Below are 16,082 nucleotides of genomic sequence, written 5' to 3'. Positions count from 1 at the left end.
AACCTATAGATAAAGTTTCCGATCTCCACGCAACTTAATATAATTGAAACTAGCCTAGCGACGACAATCGACGAAGGTAGTTATTTGAAGGTAGTTATTTCAAACAAGGAAAGAGATAAAAAAAAGGAGGGATTTTGCGAAATGGGGCGATGAGAACTCACCATCGCCGACGAGCTCGAGGAGAGAAGGTAGAAAGGTCTCTCGGGGGAAGCTCAAAGGGTCGAAGGTAGTTATTTGAAGCAGGGTTTAGTCCCACATCGACGAAGTTTAAGAGACTCGTCGAGGTGTTCGCCTATATAAAACCGCGCTCGACTTGTAGAGCACAGAGCGAACTATTCTTTCGCCTTTTACTAAGGGGCTGTTTGTTTTGGGTTTTTTGTCTTGGGAAGTGGGTGGAAATTTCTCAATATGACAAAGTTGTCTTATTGAGAAGTTTCTATCCATTCCCCAAGGTAAAATACTCAAAACAAACAGCCAGCTTTCTACCTGCTCCCTGAGGTAAAATACTCAAAACAAACAGCTCCTAAAGAATACCGTGTGCTGTCCACTCTTAAGCAGCATACGCCACTTTTTGGAGGACGCCACTTTTTAACGAAAGGGCCCCAACCTAATTTAAATGTTTTAGCAAAAGTAACGGTTTGTGTGTCTGGTAGCTCCATGAAATTAATTTTAGAGGGTACAATTTAGGTTCGAAAGCTAGTCTATATATACCATTACTAATCTATATATATCTATATATACTATTACTAATAAGTGTTACCTTTGGTAATGCCACTTGGCAAAAATGCCACCCAAATGCCACTTGGGTGGCAAAAATGCCACTTGGCAAAAATAACCCATACAATTATAAACCACCCCTGCCAATCACCTCAATTCCCCAGTTCTTTCCCCCGTTCTTCATTTCCCAACACCGACTCTTCGTTTCCCCAGTTCTTCATTTCCTCAAAACCAATGCCTCTTCAATTTCTCCAATGCCGCTTCGGCTTCCGCTTGGAGCCTTAGATTTCTCCAATGCCGCTCTCTGTCTCTATTCATTAGATCCCCATTTCTAGGGTTTTTTTAGCCCCCGCAGATCGAAGCTCGATTCCCCCCAGATGTCTTCGCTTGCGGCGTTCTCCTCTGGCTCTAGGGCTTCGGTCTCGAATCTCCTACGGAGCTCGAGGAGTGAAGGGCTTCGGCCTCGGATCTCCTGCGGAGCTCGAGCAGTGGAGTGATTGGAGTGACTCTTAGTATTCTGCGGTGATCGGGAGCGATGAGCGTTGATTTGAGGAGGAGGAGGAGGATGAGGAGGAGGATGGTGAATGTGATGGCCAAGATCGTGAAGAAGGGGAAGGTGAAACACGAGTACCCGTGGCCTCACAAGATCGAGCCCGATCCCAATGTCAAGGGAGGGATCCTTAGCCCTTCGAGAAGCCTCTCATGGATCTGGAGAAGAAGATCATGGATGTGAGCGAATTTTTTTTTGTTACTCACGAACTTGAAAATATAGCTTAATTTTGGTCTCATGGTTTGTAAGTACAAAAGATGTTTGTTGAAACTGGACTAGACTCCACAGAATAAATGCAAGAGGAACATCATGTTCAATTGAAAAAGTTACAAAAGAATAATTTGTTCAGCATTGATAACAGAGGAGAGTCATCACAAATGCTAAGTCAAATATCTAGCCAAGCATCACAATCTATCTCTGACAACTTCCTGCAATCGGCTGAAAGAAAGAATTTAGATGAGCTACGTGAAATTCGAGAGGTAAAGTGAACAATAGTACTTATTTTCATTCTTATATTTTCATGTTCAATCTGTAGTCCTGTTTGAAAGCAATGGCATTGATGGCAGTTTTTTAGAATCTTTTGCTTCCATTAGTGTTATTGCATGACTCGAAAGTATTGTAAAAGTTATCGTTTAATTCCAGACATCATGACCCATGAGTAAAATTAGAATATGTATCTCTTGATTCCCTTTCTTATTCGGCTTCAGTTTTTTAATTAGTTTTGTTTTTTATAATCATAAGGTGGATATCATTATGATATTCCTCTTCTTATAAACCAGGCGTGCACCAATGTGACATTGGCGACTATTATATACATTGAGAAAGAATATAATTGGTTTTTGAATGCTTGCAATAAGTGTAAGAGGAAGGCAAAGTCTGATGGGGGCAAATTTAGGTGTGACTATTGTCATGAATATGTGAAGGTGGTTGTGCCAAGGTATTAGATCTACTAAACTTGAGATTATAAATTTACTACATATGAATATGTGAAGGTGGTTGTGCCAAGGTATTAGATCTACTAAACTTGAGATTATAAATTTACTACATGATGCACTATTTATATTATCATGTACCTAGAATCTTAAACAGATACAAAGTACAGATTAGAGTTATTAATGACACTGGAAGTGCTTCATTAGTCATATTTGATCGTGAGGTTAGGCAAATAGCAAACATGTCGGTATTTGATTTAAGAGAACTGATGATCAAGGTAAAACATATTATGACATGAATTGCTTCATTCAAAAATGCTTTGTGCTTTCATTTTCTTATTATATGACTCTGTAACTAAATATTAGTTTACTCCATAGTAATCAATCTTTTTCACAGTCCGGGAAAATGAATACTTTTCCTAAATAACTTGATGTGTTGTTGGAGAAACAGTTTTTGTTCAAGTTTCAAATTACAGAATACAAGATCAAGTAAAATTGGTATAGCTATACCGTTGCTAGAATAAGCAACGACAAGAAGGTGATAAGTGTGTGCTACGAAAAGTGTCCTTAATATTAGCACAAAATATGCATTTTAAAACCTGGGACACAACAGAAAAGTGTCCTGAATATGTCTAATGAATGTCCAAGTAGTTGCATATGAGTGTCCAAGGGACTGTCGTATAGAATATATATTCTATTATTCTACACTAATAAAACTTCATGACAAGTGTGTGTGCTACAAAAAATCTAATCCTTGTGCAATTCACTACAGTAAGTCTCTCACTCACTTCTTTCATTAATTAGGAGTACCATGTTGAGTTTGTTTATCAAGCATATTTTACTCTTCCCTTGTGTTTAATAATTTTCTAAGTATTCCTTGAAACTTATATTTTCCTTCAATAATAGACTAACTATCACCAACATGAACACGAAGTGACTGATATATATTGGAAGTTCTTATCTATGAATTTATGCATATGCATGTGTTTATATGTCTTGTGTTTAAGTATCTGAGTACATGTTTGTATGGATGCATTTTTAATGCATGCATGCATATATCTATATACATATGTACTTATGCATGCATCTGTATGAATGTATGTTGTACATGTACATGCATATATCTATATACATATGTACTTATGCATGCATCTGTATGAATGTATGTTGTACATGTACATATTCATATAGCTTATTCTTTTCCTTTCCCTTATGCATGCATCTGTATGAATGTATGTTGTACATGTACATATTCATATAGCTTATTCTTTTCCTTTCCTATTTAGTTGGCTTATCCTTGATATGAGAAAATCTGGAGTTAGCAGTTTGTCTGGCAGGTTGGAACTTTGCTATTTGTTAGGTGCTGTAGTTCAAACTGTGTAAGTTAATCATAAACCATTCTGATGGCCTACTTAAATACATGTTTTGGTAGCATGAGTATATGCATGTAGGTAGCTTTTATCTACATGCATATATGTATGGTCCTGTGAGTATACATGTTGTATGCATGTAATTTTTTTATTCATGCATGCCTATATAAATATTATAGAATAAAATTGCATTTTTATATTCAGATGGTTAGTTAAATTCTTTTTAAATGAGTAATTAACCAGTGTTGTTAATGTGCGAGGCGCAATGCGGGGCGCAAAGCATCTTTACGCACACATGCGCAAGGCGCAACGCGATGCGCGCGCCCGAGTGATGCAAGGCGCACACCGCACACATAATATTTCAATATATGTAATCAAGCGCGGAAGAACATGTTTTTAGAATTTACATAAAAAATATTATGATAAATAATATCTTACTACAAAATCATAATATATTGCCTTAATTTCTAATGCTAACACCCAACATAGTAGCAAATTTCATAAATTTTCAAATCAAATGTTAAATCAAGACTAATATCCAAACAAAGGATTAGTAATGGTCCTCAATTGAATGTTATTAAAAAGGCCCAATGGATTTATTTTGCTTTTTGGGATATGAAATATCAAGTATAAAGACTCGATTGAAATGTTAACAAACAAAACTATATGAGGAAATATACTACATGCATCCTACACAAAGTACGGATGTACGCGAGGTGCAAAAGGCGCTGCTGCATCAGATGTGGGGCGCTTTGCCACCGCCCCGCATCGTAAGGCGCATGAAGCGCAATGAGGCGCGCGCCTTTAAAAACACTGTAATTAACTTACGTTTAGTTATTCAAACTAATTTAAAAAAATTCAATTATATTCTCTAAACATTAGAGTGATCAGAGGCTATTTAAAAAAAAGATACCTATGAGTAAAAGTTTTCTGACATCCATGTGATGATGAACTTTTGAAATATAGATTCCTCATCTTTATCGGTTCATATTAAAATGGATCACTTATAGAGGAGTATCCAATGTGTTTGTTTTATGAAATTAATGATGCATAAGAAAAATGTTTGCTTACTATAGTTTGAGATTTGTATATCATCAAAGGATAGATATTCATTTGGTGCACCAAGATGTATGGACGGATCTCTCGATGCTTTATCTACTCACAACCAACTCTTTTTAAGATTCACTGCAAATTGCATGTAATGCTCAAATTATTGTACTAGAAATTGAATGCCAATAGCCAGAGAGGATTGCACTTTACACCAGTAGTTGAAGAAATTAAAAGAAGGAAAAAATTGCTTCTAGAGATGATTTCTCTGAATGCTGTACTTATTAATTATTACTTCAGTTACAGAGTATTTGCTGGCTGCTGACAACCTCAGTTGGCCTTCTTCATATTTTATAAACTATTTGTCTATCTGTTTTGGAGTGAAGACCTCAGTTATATGCTATGTATAGGATGTGCATTCAAGTTTATGAGTACATTGATTGAAATATGCACGCAAATGGGCATGCTTGAAAATTAACCTGGACGTTATTGCATAATTGATAACATTAACTGAGTTGATTAGTGTGAAATTTAAACATGTTGTTGATATGCAGCAGGAGTGAAATTTGTTTTTTTGGTGGGAATTTCTTATTAGTTATTGTGAAATATCCTATATTTGCTTTGATTTATTTTGTGTTAATACCTGTAAACTAAAGTGATTACACTCAAGGACCTTACGGATCACAGAGGAATTTGTTTAATATACAAAAATTAATGGGCATGCGGAAAACCTTTACTCTTTACTGAAATTGATTCATAATTGCTTTGATTTATTTGATTGGTACTCACTGTTATTAAACATTATCACGCAGGCTAATTCCCACTATTTTGTCATCATCGAGCAGGTATTAATCTTGACCACTCACAACAACGTCTTGTCTTTGTTTTTTTTTTCATGCTTAGTTGTGCAACGTTTTGTCTTTGTTTTTTGGTTGTGAGAGACTTAATTGCATATATAGTGCAATCTGTTTCCTTACCTTGCACTCTTATTAACAGGCCTGTACCATTTTCTGCGTAATAGCATGGAGGATGATGTGATCATCAGACTCTGGAGGACTGTTACAAAAAAGGTGCATGTGGGATTATGTGGGACTTTCTCCTTCACTCCCGGATTATGCTTGGACTGTAATGGAATGTGGATCAAAATTGCAAAGTGATTCAAGTAATCAAACAAAATATTGAAAGTGAATTTAAAGTGGACTGGAAGTCAGAACTTGGGTCTTTTCTCTTTCTAGCTTTTTTTAAGAAGGTCGAGTGAATGTAGAAAAGTAATAGTGTAATTCCTTTCCTTCATAGTCTTTCAAGAACGAAAAAGAGTATACCAAAACGTTTTAGTTTCGACTTTCTGATACTTTCTTACATCTAAATATGATTCCGATCTGAAAATAAATTATTTTGCCTTTTTTCCCCCTTACACTCTACTTTTCAAGTGTTTGTAAAATAATCTTCATGTCAAATAATTTGTCATCTTCTATACTGTATTAGTCTGCCTTTAGAAGCTTGCACAGAAGGTAGACCCTGACCGTCAGGTCCTTCATCTTTTTCTTTGTGCAGTGAATCTGTGGACAAACATGTTTCCAATCCAGTGAGACATGAATATCCTCGGATCGAAAGAACAGCAGGACCCCACCAGAAGCTGGAGTACTGAATCGTGTCAGGCACCTATTTCTGGATTTGATGATTTATTTCTTTTTATTTTCAACTATGAGATTGATCCACTTTCTGCCAATTTCTCATGCGAGCATGATTTTTTTGGATATGTACGCTAAAGACAACTAATTTCCTTTCTCCTTGTGATGGTCTATGATCGCCAGTTGATGCTGCAGGCAATGGATAAACTTTGGTAGGCGGTTTCTTGATCTTTTTTGCTTCAAGAATCTTGGGACCAGAACTGATGACCTTAGGCAAATAATATATGCATTCATGTCACCAGAATTTTGTTGAGATGTATGGTGTCTGAAAGTTGCTTACATTTCCATGTTTAACGGCACATGCAATTATCTGCTCAGGAACCTGCAACTATCAGCACAGGAATATATTATGCTTAATATCCGCGTGGAAATTTTGGTAAGTGAGTGCTCATGGAAAAAAGAGGCTTAGTTCCTTCCAATTGTACAGGAAATGTAAGATTTTTAGTTCTGAGCAAATTAAGCTAGCATTTGGTGCAGCTGAGAGTTTTTAGGCTGGCAACATCATATTTAACTGCTGTTAGTAGTATCTGACTGTAAGGGATTAAGTTGTAAATTGAATCAGGAATACAATTTTTAAACTTTTGCTTATTTCTAGAGACAGAAGAGCTGCCAATACTTTGCTGCTGTTGCTTTTGAGAATAATTCTTGTACGTGCTCTATGGGTTACACATAATACTCGGGCATATTTTCTGGGTCGATATTTTGAGATTTGGAATCATGTGAATAAAATGCTCGCCCCAACGTATCATATGGAGGCTCCACTACAATCAGGATAATGGGATTTAACGGTTCAAAAGCTGAACTTTTAGTTGGTTTTCATAGAGAACTGTTATAATTTGATTATCTTTTCCTGTTGTTTATCAAATTGGTCACGCCTGTATATCGTTTAACTTGGAAAGTAAAAAACGAATCTATACTGATTTATGTTATTTTTATGAATGGATTTTCATCTGTTTATTAGTCCGCAAGCTTCAGCTCTAGACCTTATTGTTAGCAAATTTTGTCCGGAAAAGTTAAATTTCTCGAAAACCCAATTTTTGCTATATATTTCACAATACTTATTTCAGAAGATACACTTTTGATGTTTCTGCTTATTACACAGTTATCACTTTGAATTTTGTTTTACTATTCCTCTCTTGATTCTTCACAATAAGTTCCAGAAACTTTTCTTTATATCTTATAATTATACTAACTAAATAGATAAAATAAACATGCCTTTATTTTCCCAAAATGTGTAGAATATGAATTTAATGTTAGATTTTTTAAAAGAATGCATTATATATTGTTAGATTCTTATCTAACATATGAGTACAATGAATTTTAACAATGCAAGATTTTTTAACCATTTGAGTTTTAGAAGTTTTGACATCAAATAAAAGATTGAAGTTTAGTTAACATTATTTGTGTCTTATGTTCTATTTGTCATTGACCCATTATCAAATTATTAAAGCTTCTAATTAACTTTTGACACTTTGCATAAAAATCCTCTGTATTGCCTACTTCTTTCCACCTTACTTATGATTTCTTAATTCTTCACATTAATTGTAGAACAATCTATTCCTACCACCTCATTAACATGCTAACTATTATTTTATTTTGTAATAATGAAACACAGGTCTCTTTATCTGTCACTTGTGACAATACAGAAGTTGAAATTTGTTCCTCGGATAACATTACACCTTGCAAGAGAAATTTGTTCGAATCTGATGTCGAGCAATCTGTTTCAGTGGACTTGATCTCTCCGCAAATGTCAAGCAACAAAAAGGAAAAACATATCAAAATTGAAAAAGATAATTACTAGATTCTACGGAGAGTAGAAGCTACATTTTGAAGGGAAAAACCTATCTGATTTATGATGTATGAAACTTATATTTAGTATTCTTGTATGAATACATATTTAGTAAGCTTTTGTAATCAGTGCATATTATTTTGGTGGTTTTGGGTTGATAAACCTAAATATTTGATATGATTATATTATGCTGGATATTTGGTTTATCAATATATTGATAGTTATTATTTTCATTCAAATATATATAATTGACATGTATCTCTATGTGCTTTGAATATTTTGTTTGAAACTAAAAATTATGCTTCATACTAATTACTTGCTACAACAAAATATTATGACATTAATCATAAAGACATTAGGCATTTTAAGCAGTTTTGTTATGAGAATATGAGAATTATATTTTTATTCTTTTTAACAGTTTAATATTAAGTCAAACATATATGCAGCTTAGATTGTATCATTTCTGACTGCTTACATATTATTACCGTTTTATTTTGTATTATTTTGCTACATCAATTTTTGTATTTTAGAGTAATCCGTGCATCGCACGGGCTTGAAACTAGTTTTCAGTTCAAAATTTAACCCTTAAAATAGGTTTTTTTTTTCGAGACTACCCTCTATTTGGACTCACTTTAGTTTAGCCATACTTCAGAGGAAAACTATATCTGATGCAGTCACTTTAGCCTTACTCAAGAGGGTCTAGACTTGACTTCCACTTGTAGTTGGCTGCATCTCATGCCGAAGTGAGAAAAGTAGATTTGTTCTTTATTGCTTAGCTCCGTTTGGTTGAGACTCAGTCTTGTACACATGAGAGAAACCCCTCACGTTTAATACCTAACATTCTCTATTTTTGGATATACATAATGCACAAATAAATAAATAATCATGGTCATCTGTATTTGGACGGATCAAATTGCAGTAAGTACCAGTGGCGTAGCCAGGATTATTTTTTGCCTTGAAAGAAAAATAAAGGTGGTCTACGAGTATGTCGTGAGGGAGAGGAGTGAAGCGCGGGAGAGGGAGAAGGGCTGGGGATTGTTGAGATGGAGGTCCTAGAAGAGGATAGTTGAGATGGAGGTCCTAGAAGAGGAGGGAGATGAGGCTGAGGGCGAGGAGGTTGGATCTGTGGGAGAGGGAGGTGAAGTGACGTGAGAGGAGGGGAAGCGAGGGAAGGAGAGAGAGGTCATGGGAGAGGCGGAGTTTCTTGCCCTGGGCAGCTGGCCAGGACAAGCAAGCTCTGGCTGTGCCCTTGGCTGTAACCAAGTTGACTACAAACTTGTACACCAACAACGAAAAAGGAAATGAATAAAAAAAATAAGATAAAATTGATAGAACACCATTTTAGTTTTACTTATCACGGTGAGGCATACTAAAATGGTCCATCATTCTATCTCTAATTATTAGACAAAGACATGCTTCTTTCTTAAATCAAACTTCTTATTCTAATCTTACCTTGAAACCTCCTGTAAGTCATAACATAATCCCTTGCTTTTTAGTGAATCATACCTCACAGACAAAGACTAGACAACCATACAATTGAATTACACGTACCTCTACTCGTCAAGAGTGTAGATCTTATCAGAACCTCCCGCACTGTATGGAAAGTTCTCAATGCTTCAAATGTCAAACAGGAGGCAATTGGTGTATTTCACTGCCCCCTAAATGGATGAGAACTCCCCACATGATGGAATGTTCTGATAAGATTTGCACTCTTGCTCATTTATGTGTCTAAGTAAAACTTAACACTTTGCAACTCATTTATTAACACAACACATTATTCGATTATCATTTTTCAATAAAAAATTATAAATTAGAGTCCCCTCTCCCTCGTGAATTGAGAAGGGCTATGTGCTAATTAATTAGTTTGAGTGGTCTTGATTACTATTGAAGATAGAGATGTGGAGCCATTCGCAATTTAGCCATGAGCAGCTTAGGACATCAATTTAAAGAAAAATAATAATTGCACTATAAGTTCTATACTAATTTTGTTCTACTATCAACAAATATGTAGGGTCTTTTATAGAAAATTGCCAAGAAAATCTGTGTTTACAGTTAGGGGCTGTTTGCTTGCAAAAAAAAGAAGGAAATCAAGGAATAGGAAACCTATTTCCTTAAAAAAATTATTTTATGGTTGTTTGGTTGGCTAAAAAAAAAGGAAATTAAATAATAGGAGATAAGATGAGATGAGTTGTCACAATATTATTGGATGATGTGAGTAATTTTTTAAGAAAAGTTGTTTTGAGGTTGTTTGGTTGGTTAAAAAGGAAGGAAATCAAAGAATAGAAAACCTATTTCTTATAATAGGTTCTTCTCTTGTGTTTGGTTCATTCTTAAAAATAGGAGATGAGATGAGATGAGATGAGTTGTCATTATATTATTGGATGATGTGACCCACACTTAAGGAAATTAATTTCCTTGTTTTTTTTGAGGAAATGGGTGGAGATAAAATGGAGATGAGATGAGATGAGTTGTCACAATATTATTGGATGATGTGGGTGATTTTTAAAGATGAGATGGGATGGAGATGAGATGAGTTGAATGATGTGACCCATTTCTTTTGTTTGGTTTATTTTATTGGATGATATGAGATGAGTTGTTGGGTGAAAATAATATTTTATTGGATGATGTGGATGAGTTATTGAATGAAAATAATATTTTATTGGATGTTATGGGTAAGTTTTAGGGATGGAAATGGTGGAAATTAAACTTTTGGAGATTTCCAAGTTACAATTTCCTATTCTTGGTTTTTTAGAAACCAACCAAACAGCCCCTTAGATCTCCACTCTGCTATTTGTGGGCAACTATGCTCGCTCGTCACTACTCCAACTTAAATGCAGATTGTTGAATCTCAAGGGTTCATTATTATATTATAATATTACAGCATAACTCACATGCTCTGCAATAAACAAACGCGGAAACTTCTCAAATGTTTTAAAAACCCTTTCCATTCAAACCTTCACATGCTCTGCAATAAACAAACGCGGAAACTTCTCAAATGTTTTAAAAACCCTTTCCATTCAAACCTAATGATTCAGATGTTACTTGCTCTGTTAGTAATAAACATAAACATCCAAAAACAAAGTATCGCATCAAATCGGATAAAAAAAACAGTTCAAATTCAAGCTCACACTACTATAATGTACTCGCGTTCCGTGCACACTAACACATGTTTCTACCGTTAATCCCGCTCCGGTTATGTTAAGCGGTGACGAAACGGCTGACGCCATTCGGCCGAATTCTTCGTTCATATAATGGGTAAATTTCACTAAAGCACCAATTAAGTTTGGGCTTCTAGCACTTAACCCCAAAAAGTTTGAAACTCTCACTAAACCTCAATTAAGTTGGGAATTCCAACAAAACCGCGCTGAATGTTTGAATTTATATCAGTTAACCCCCAATGACTACTTTATGATGTTCAAGTAACATTCTCTATTTGAGAACTCATACATGCCGTTATGCCATTATGGGGTTAAAAGTTATTTAAAAAAACAAAATGTTTTGACGTTTTTTTGGGATTCCCAAACTTATTGGGGGTTCAGTGAGGGGTTAAGTGCCAAAAGCCCAAACTAGGGTTTAGTGAAATATACCCTTCATATTATAACTCTTCAGCTGTCTCCTCGCTCCGCAGATCCTCAACTGCAACAATGGCTCGGTCAGTTGACAGAGACCAACCTGAGTCCCCAGGATTTGAGCTAGATGAGCTTGAAAGAAGCATAAGGTCATCATTTCGACTCCGTGGTTCAAGCTCCCGAGGAAATTCAATTATAGATGATGAGTATGAGCTCCAGTGGGCAGCAATCGAGAGGTTAGGAACCTTTGAGCGGGTGAGAAAGTCAGTGGAACCTTTGAGCGGGTGAGAAAGTCAGTGGTTGATGAGAATGGAAGCAGCAGTGAGGATCAGAAGGTGAAGAAGAAGAAGGTTGTTGATGTCACCAAGCTCGGGGCTTCAGAGAGGCGATTGCTCATCGAGAAGCTCATCAAGCACATTCAGAACGATAACCTTCGGCTGCTGCAGAAACAAAGAGAAAGAATAGACAGGTAAGCTTTAGTTGTCTGTATTGTCAACGGAATAGAAATCTGAATACTAACTTGTGATAATTGCAGCAACAAAAATAGAATAGATAGATAAGCTGTAATTGTTTACATTGTCAGTGAATAGATATTCACACACAAACTTGTGATAATTGGAAGTAATCAATTTGGATGGACAAAATAATAATAATAATAATATAAAAAATAAATAAATAAAAATAAACATAGTAAAACTTCTGAACCAATCAAACTTGTTAAACAGAATAATAATTGGTTTAGCAGATAGAATTTAAGAAGCATGGAAATAGACGCACCATGTTAATTTATAGCTATTTTTTGTGCTCAGTGATCTATGAATCATGATCCTGTTACTTCTCCTAATTGGCATTGTTTATAAGCCTTTTTCACACATGTATACGCTATCTCAAACAATTCAGTATGACAGTGGATTATATAAGTGCAAATTACGTTATATAGGCTTCTCATTTAGTAATCCAGATCAACCCCTCGTTGGAGGTATTATATTCCTGATAATTAAACCAGATTTGCACTAGATTCCAGTTGTAGGCTAAGTTTACCACAGAGTATCCAAAAGATAAACATCAGATAAGGACAGGAAAGTAAGATATTGAAAGAAAGAACCTAGGGTCCGATAAAGCTCCAAATACAAACAACTTATCATAATCTACTCTGTTTTTTCGTACATTTAGCCTGGCAGAAAAAATAGTGCATAACTCCATATATACAAGTATGAAACTTAAAACGTGGACACGTCTAATAATTCTAAATCGTGCAGCAAAAAAGTACAGTTTCATGCAAAAATTACCCTTCTGATGGGTTTAATCTATGTAAATATGGTGTTGGATATGGCTTTGCATTGACAAAGAGGGATTTTTGCAGAGTAAATGTGAAACTTCCCACCATTGAAGTTAGATACAAGAATTTGTCGGTGGAAGCAGAATGTAAAGTAGTAAAAGGGAAGGCTTTGCCCACTTTATGGAATGCTGCCAAAGGCATTTTTCAGGTGAGATATGTGCTTATAATCCAGCTTCTATTGATCTGGTGTTTCTTTTTCTGTTTCTGAGGACTTGCCTTTAGAGTGTCCTTACATTTCATTATGAAGAGTCTTGCCCACAAGACAATAAACTTACAGATTAATCAGCATGGCCTATTGACACTTGAACAAGCTATGGGTTCCATTGAATACTAAAACATTGAAAGAAATGACCTCCTAAACAGGTTTGCTCAGATTTCATCTACATTCCATACACCACAGTGAATTTACAGGATACTTATATTGTGTATATAAACCAAAAATCAAGCACAGCAATCTTAGCATTAGTTAAGCATTTGGTTGATTATTTTCAAAAAAATTCTTATAATAATTCTCATGTTATTGGAACAGGGTCTTGCAAAGGTCCCCGGTTTGAAGGCAAAAGAAGCAAAGATAAGCATCCTAAATGACATCAGTGGCATTATCAAGCCTTCCAGGAAAGTATTTAGGACAATTGTACTCATAGGTTAAAACATAGCCTCATTTTATAAAATGGTGACAACTAGAGATGAGTTTCTCATCTAAAGGAGATTGCTAACAGATGTGAGACCGGTCAGTTTGGATACTAAAAGAAGCTTCCCACAGTCATCCACAAACAAAATGAACAAAAATCATTATCCAAAGTCATATTTACTCTCATAACGCTAAGAATATTTCAGTTTCTCCTGTAGTTGGAAGTTTATTTACGCAGGGTCTGTCTGGATTGCAGGATGACTCTCTTACTCGGACCTCCAGGGTGTGGAAAGACTACTTTATTGCGAGCACTGGCAGGACAGTTAGACAAGTCACTCAAGGTTTTTGGTCATTATGTTTACTCCTGAAAGACATAAGTCATAGCACTATATGTCTTCTTTCCTCTTTGATAGCTAGATATATGATCTGCCTGTAAGTTTCTCCTTTTGATGAACAATGATCTTAAACTTATTTCATGACCCAAAACCATGAATCAGTAAGCAAACTACACTAATTTTCTTTGTACCCATTAGATTGATTTCAATTTGGATGCTTCAATAAGGCATATTCAAAAATAATTTCATTCATATGGGATTTCTAACTACCTCAACAATACAGCATGCCATGAAGCTTACTACAAAATCAGTGGTTTCGTAATAAGTTTGGTTTCTAACTACACCAGTAATACAGTATAACTTAGGCTCTTGAATTATATGCCATAGCTTTAGACAACAAGAGAACTTGAAAACACTACGTAAGCTATTTTCACATACACACACCATCATGCACGACTACAAACACAGACAACACAGACAAACATGAACCCAACACACATGAGCACACAAATATACACATGTACCGTAAGACTTTTCCAAGAACACTAGATAACATGCCCTGAAGGATGTTGCTTTGATCAATTATTGATGAACTATTTAGCAACAAAAGAGGTTTCTTTTAATTGCAATCATCACTGGCTATGTAATTTACCAACAAACATTGATAATACTTCAATGTAAATAAATCGAAGGTATAACCTTAATTTATAATAAAATAGAATGCTGTTTCTAATATAAAGAATGGGGCAAAAATAAACTCAAAAATATGTATCTCATTTCTATGGTACCTATTCTTACACATTTTACAACAACAACATATGTAAATGGTTTTGATATAGAGCAATTTGGGTAGTTTTGTAAAAAGGACGAAACTAAGCTGACAGTTCAGATTTCATACTCTTTTAAGTATAATGGTAAAACATACTGGATTTTCATAATAATACAAATATTTTGACCAACTAAAATCGCATACTAATCAAGTATTCACCCATTTTCACATAGATACGTGTTTTTTTTTTGGGGGGGGGGGGGGGGGTCCTACATATATATGTGTACATACATACATACAAAGAGATATACATAGATATACATATATATACGCAAACTCATATACCGACAGACATGCACACCAACACATGTGCACACGCATGCACAAGCGCACGCGCACAAGCACACATATGCCCAGACACAAACAAACTAATACATATGCATGCATATATTGAAGTGCGTCAAGCAGAGACAATTTTGAATACTTACTATCCACTTGATACAGAATGTGAGTCAAGCAGAAACAATTTTTATGGATACCAGAACAAATGTGTTAACATGAATGTTGACATGGGTGTCCATAATATTGGTCATATCTACCCAAACACTGACAAACTTCAACAAAAATATCAAGTTGAATAATGTTTCATATCTATAGTTCCTAGCATAGGTCGAACCATTTCGTCCAACCTTAATCTCTCCTCTCTGATCTATTGAGTTCATTGTTTAAGCATTTGTTGTTCCCTTTCACTCTTTTGAAGTATAAAGCCTCTTAGGTTTACACCGCTACAGAGTGAAGTGAGACAATTACAAAGGATCACACCTTAAAAAAGCTATCATAAAGGGAGAAGGAATCCCCTTTATTGGACAGAAGCTTTAGTTAAAACAGAACGACCTCCATAAAATGAAGGGATTATTGCCTTAGCATTTTTTTCTTGTAAGGACATGAGTCACTATGCCTCCACAAGCCATTAGTAGTCTTCATATGCTTGATATCATAAGGTCATATCACATTGCAAAACCGAAGAGCTTTCCCCACTCCATATTAGTGATCTCAAACTACTTATCATTTCAACAGCTATCTTTACGGACATGATCATTTAAGGTTTTTACACAAATAACTTTTTTTATCACGGAATGCTCTAAATTAATTCATCCATACGCTTTAACATTTCCTTTAGTGTTTTCAATTCTCAACCGATCCCATTTATGGTGCATAAGCACTTTAAATTTAATTATTTCTTCTTCTAATACATGATTTATCAGAACGGATATAATTCCAACTCTACCTCCCATATTTTTAATCTAACCTAACGTAATCCTTCTCCTTTATTCTGGATCGAA

The 16,082-nt window shown here is 35.3% G+C and overlaps 1 protein-coding gene and 1 long non-coding RNA gene across 3 annotated transcripts in view; one reads left to right on the top strand and one right to left on the bottom strand.

The window, feature by feature from the left end:
- The window catches only part of LOC109831935, a 17,112-nt gene continuing 12,999 nt past the window's right edge, over window positions 11,970-16,082 (bottom strand). For both annotated transcript variants that reach the window (XR_002244598.1, XR_002244599.1), the window contains exon 4: window positions 11,970-12,105. This is a non-coding gene — a long non-coding RNA (uncharacterized LOC109831935). The remainder of the gene's footprint in view (window positions 12,106-16,082) is intronic.
- The window catches only part of LOC109831934 (ABC transporter G family member 41-like), a 15,418-nt gene continuing 11,342 nt past the window's right edge, over window positions 12,007-16,082 (top strand). The window contains 4 exon segments of the mRNA XM_020399416.1: window positions 12,007-12,134; window positions 13,029-13,152; window positions 13,534-13,619; window positions 13,892-13,976. Coding sequence (XP_020255005.1) covers window positions 13,893-13,976 — 84 coding nt within the window. The 5' untranslated portion in view covers window positions 12,007-12,134; window positions 13,029-13,152; window positions 13,534-13,619; window position 13,892.

This window comes from Asparagus officinalis, chromosome 2, assembly GCF_001876935.1.
Source record: "Asparagus officinalis chromosome 2, Aspof.V1, whole genome shotgun sequence".
Taxonomy (NCBI): domain Eukaryota; kingdom Viridiplantae; phylum Streptophyta; class Magnoliopsida; order Asparagales; family Asparagaceae; genus Asparagus; species Asparagus officinalis.
Note: the sequence above shows the minus strand (reverse complement) of the source record. Positions and strands in the feature narration are given on the sequence as shown.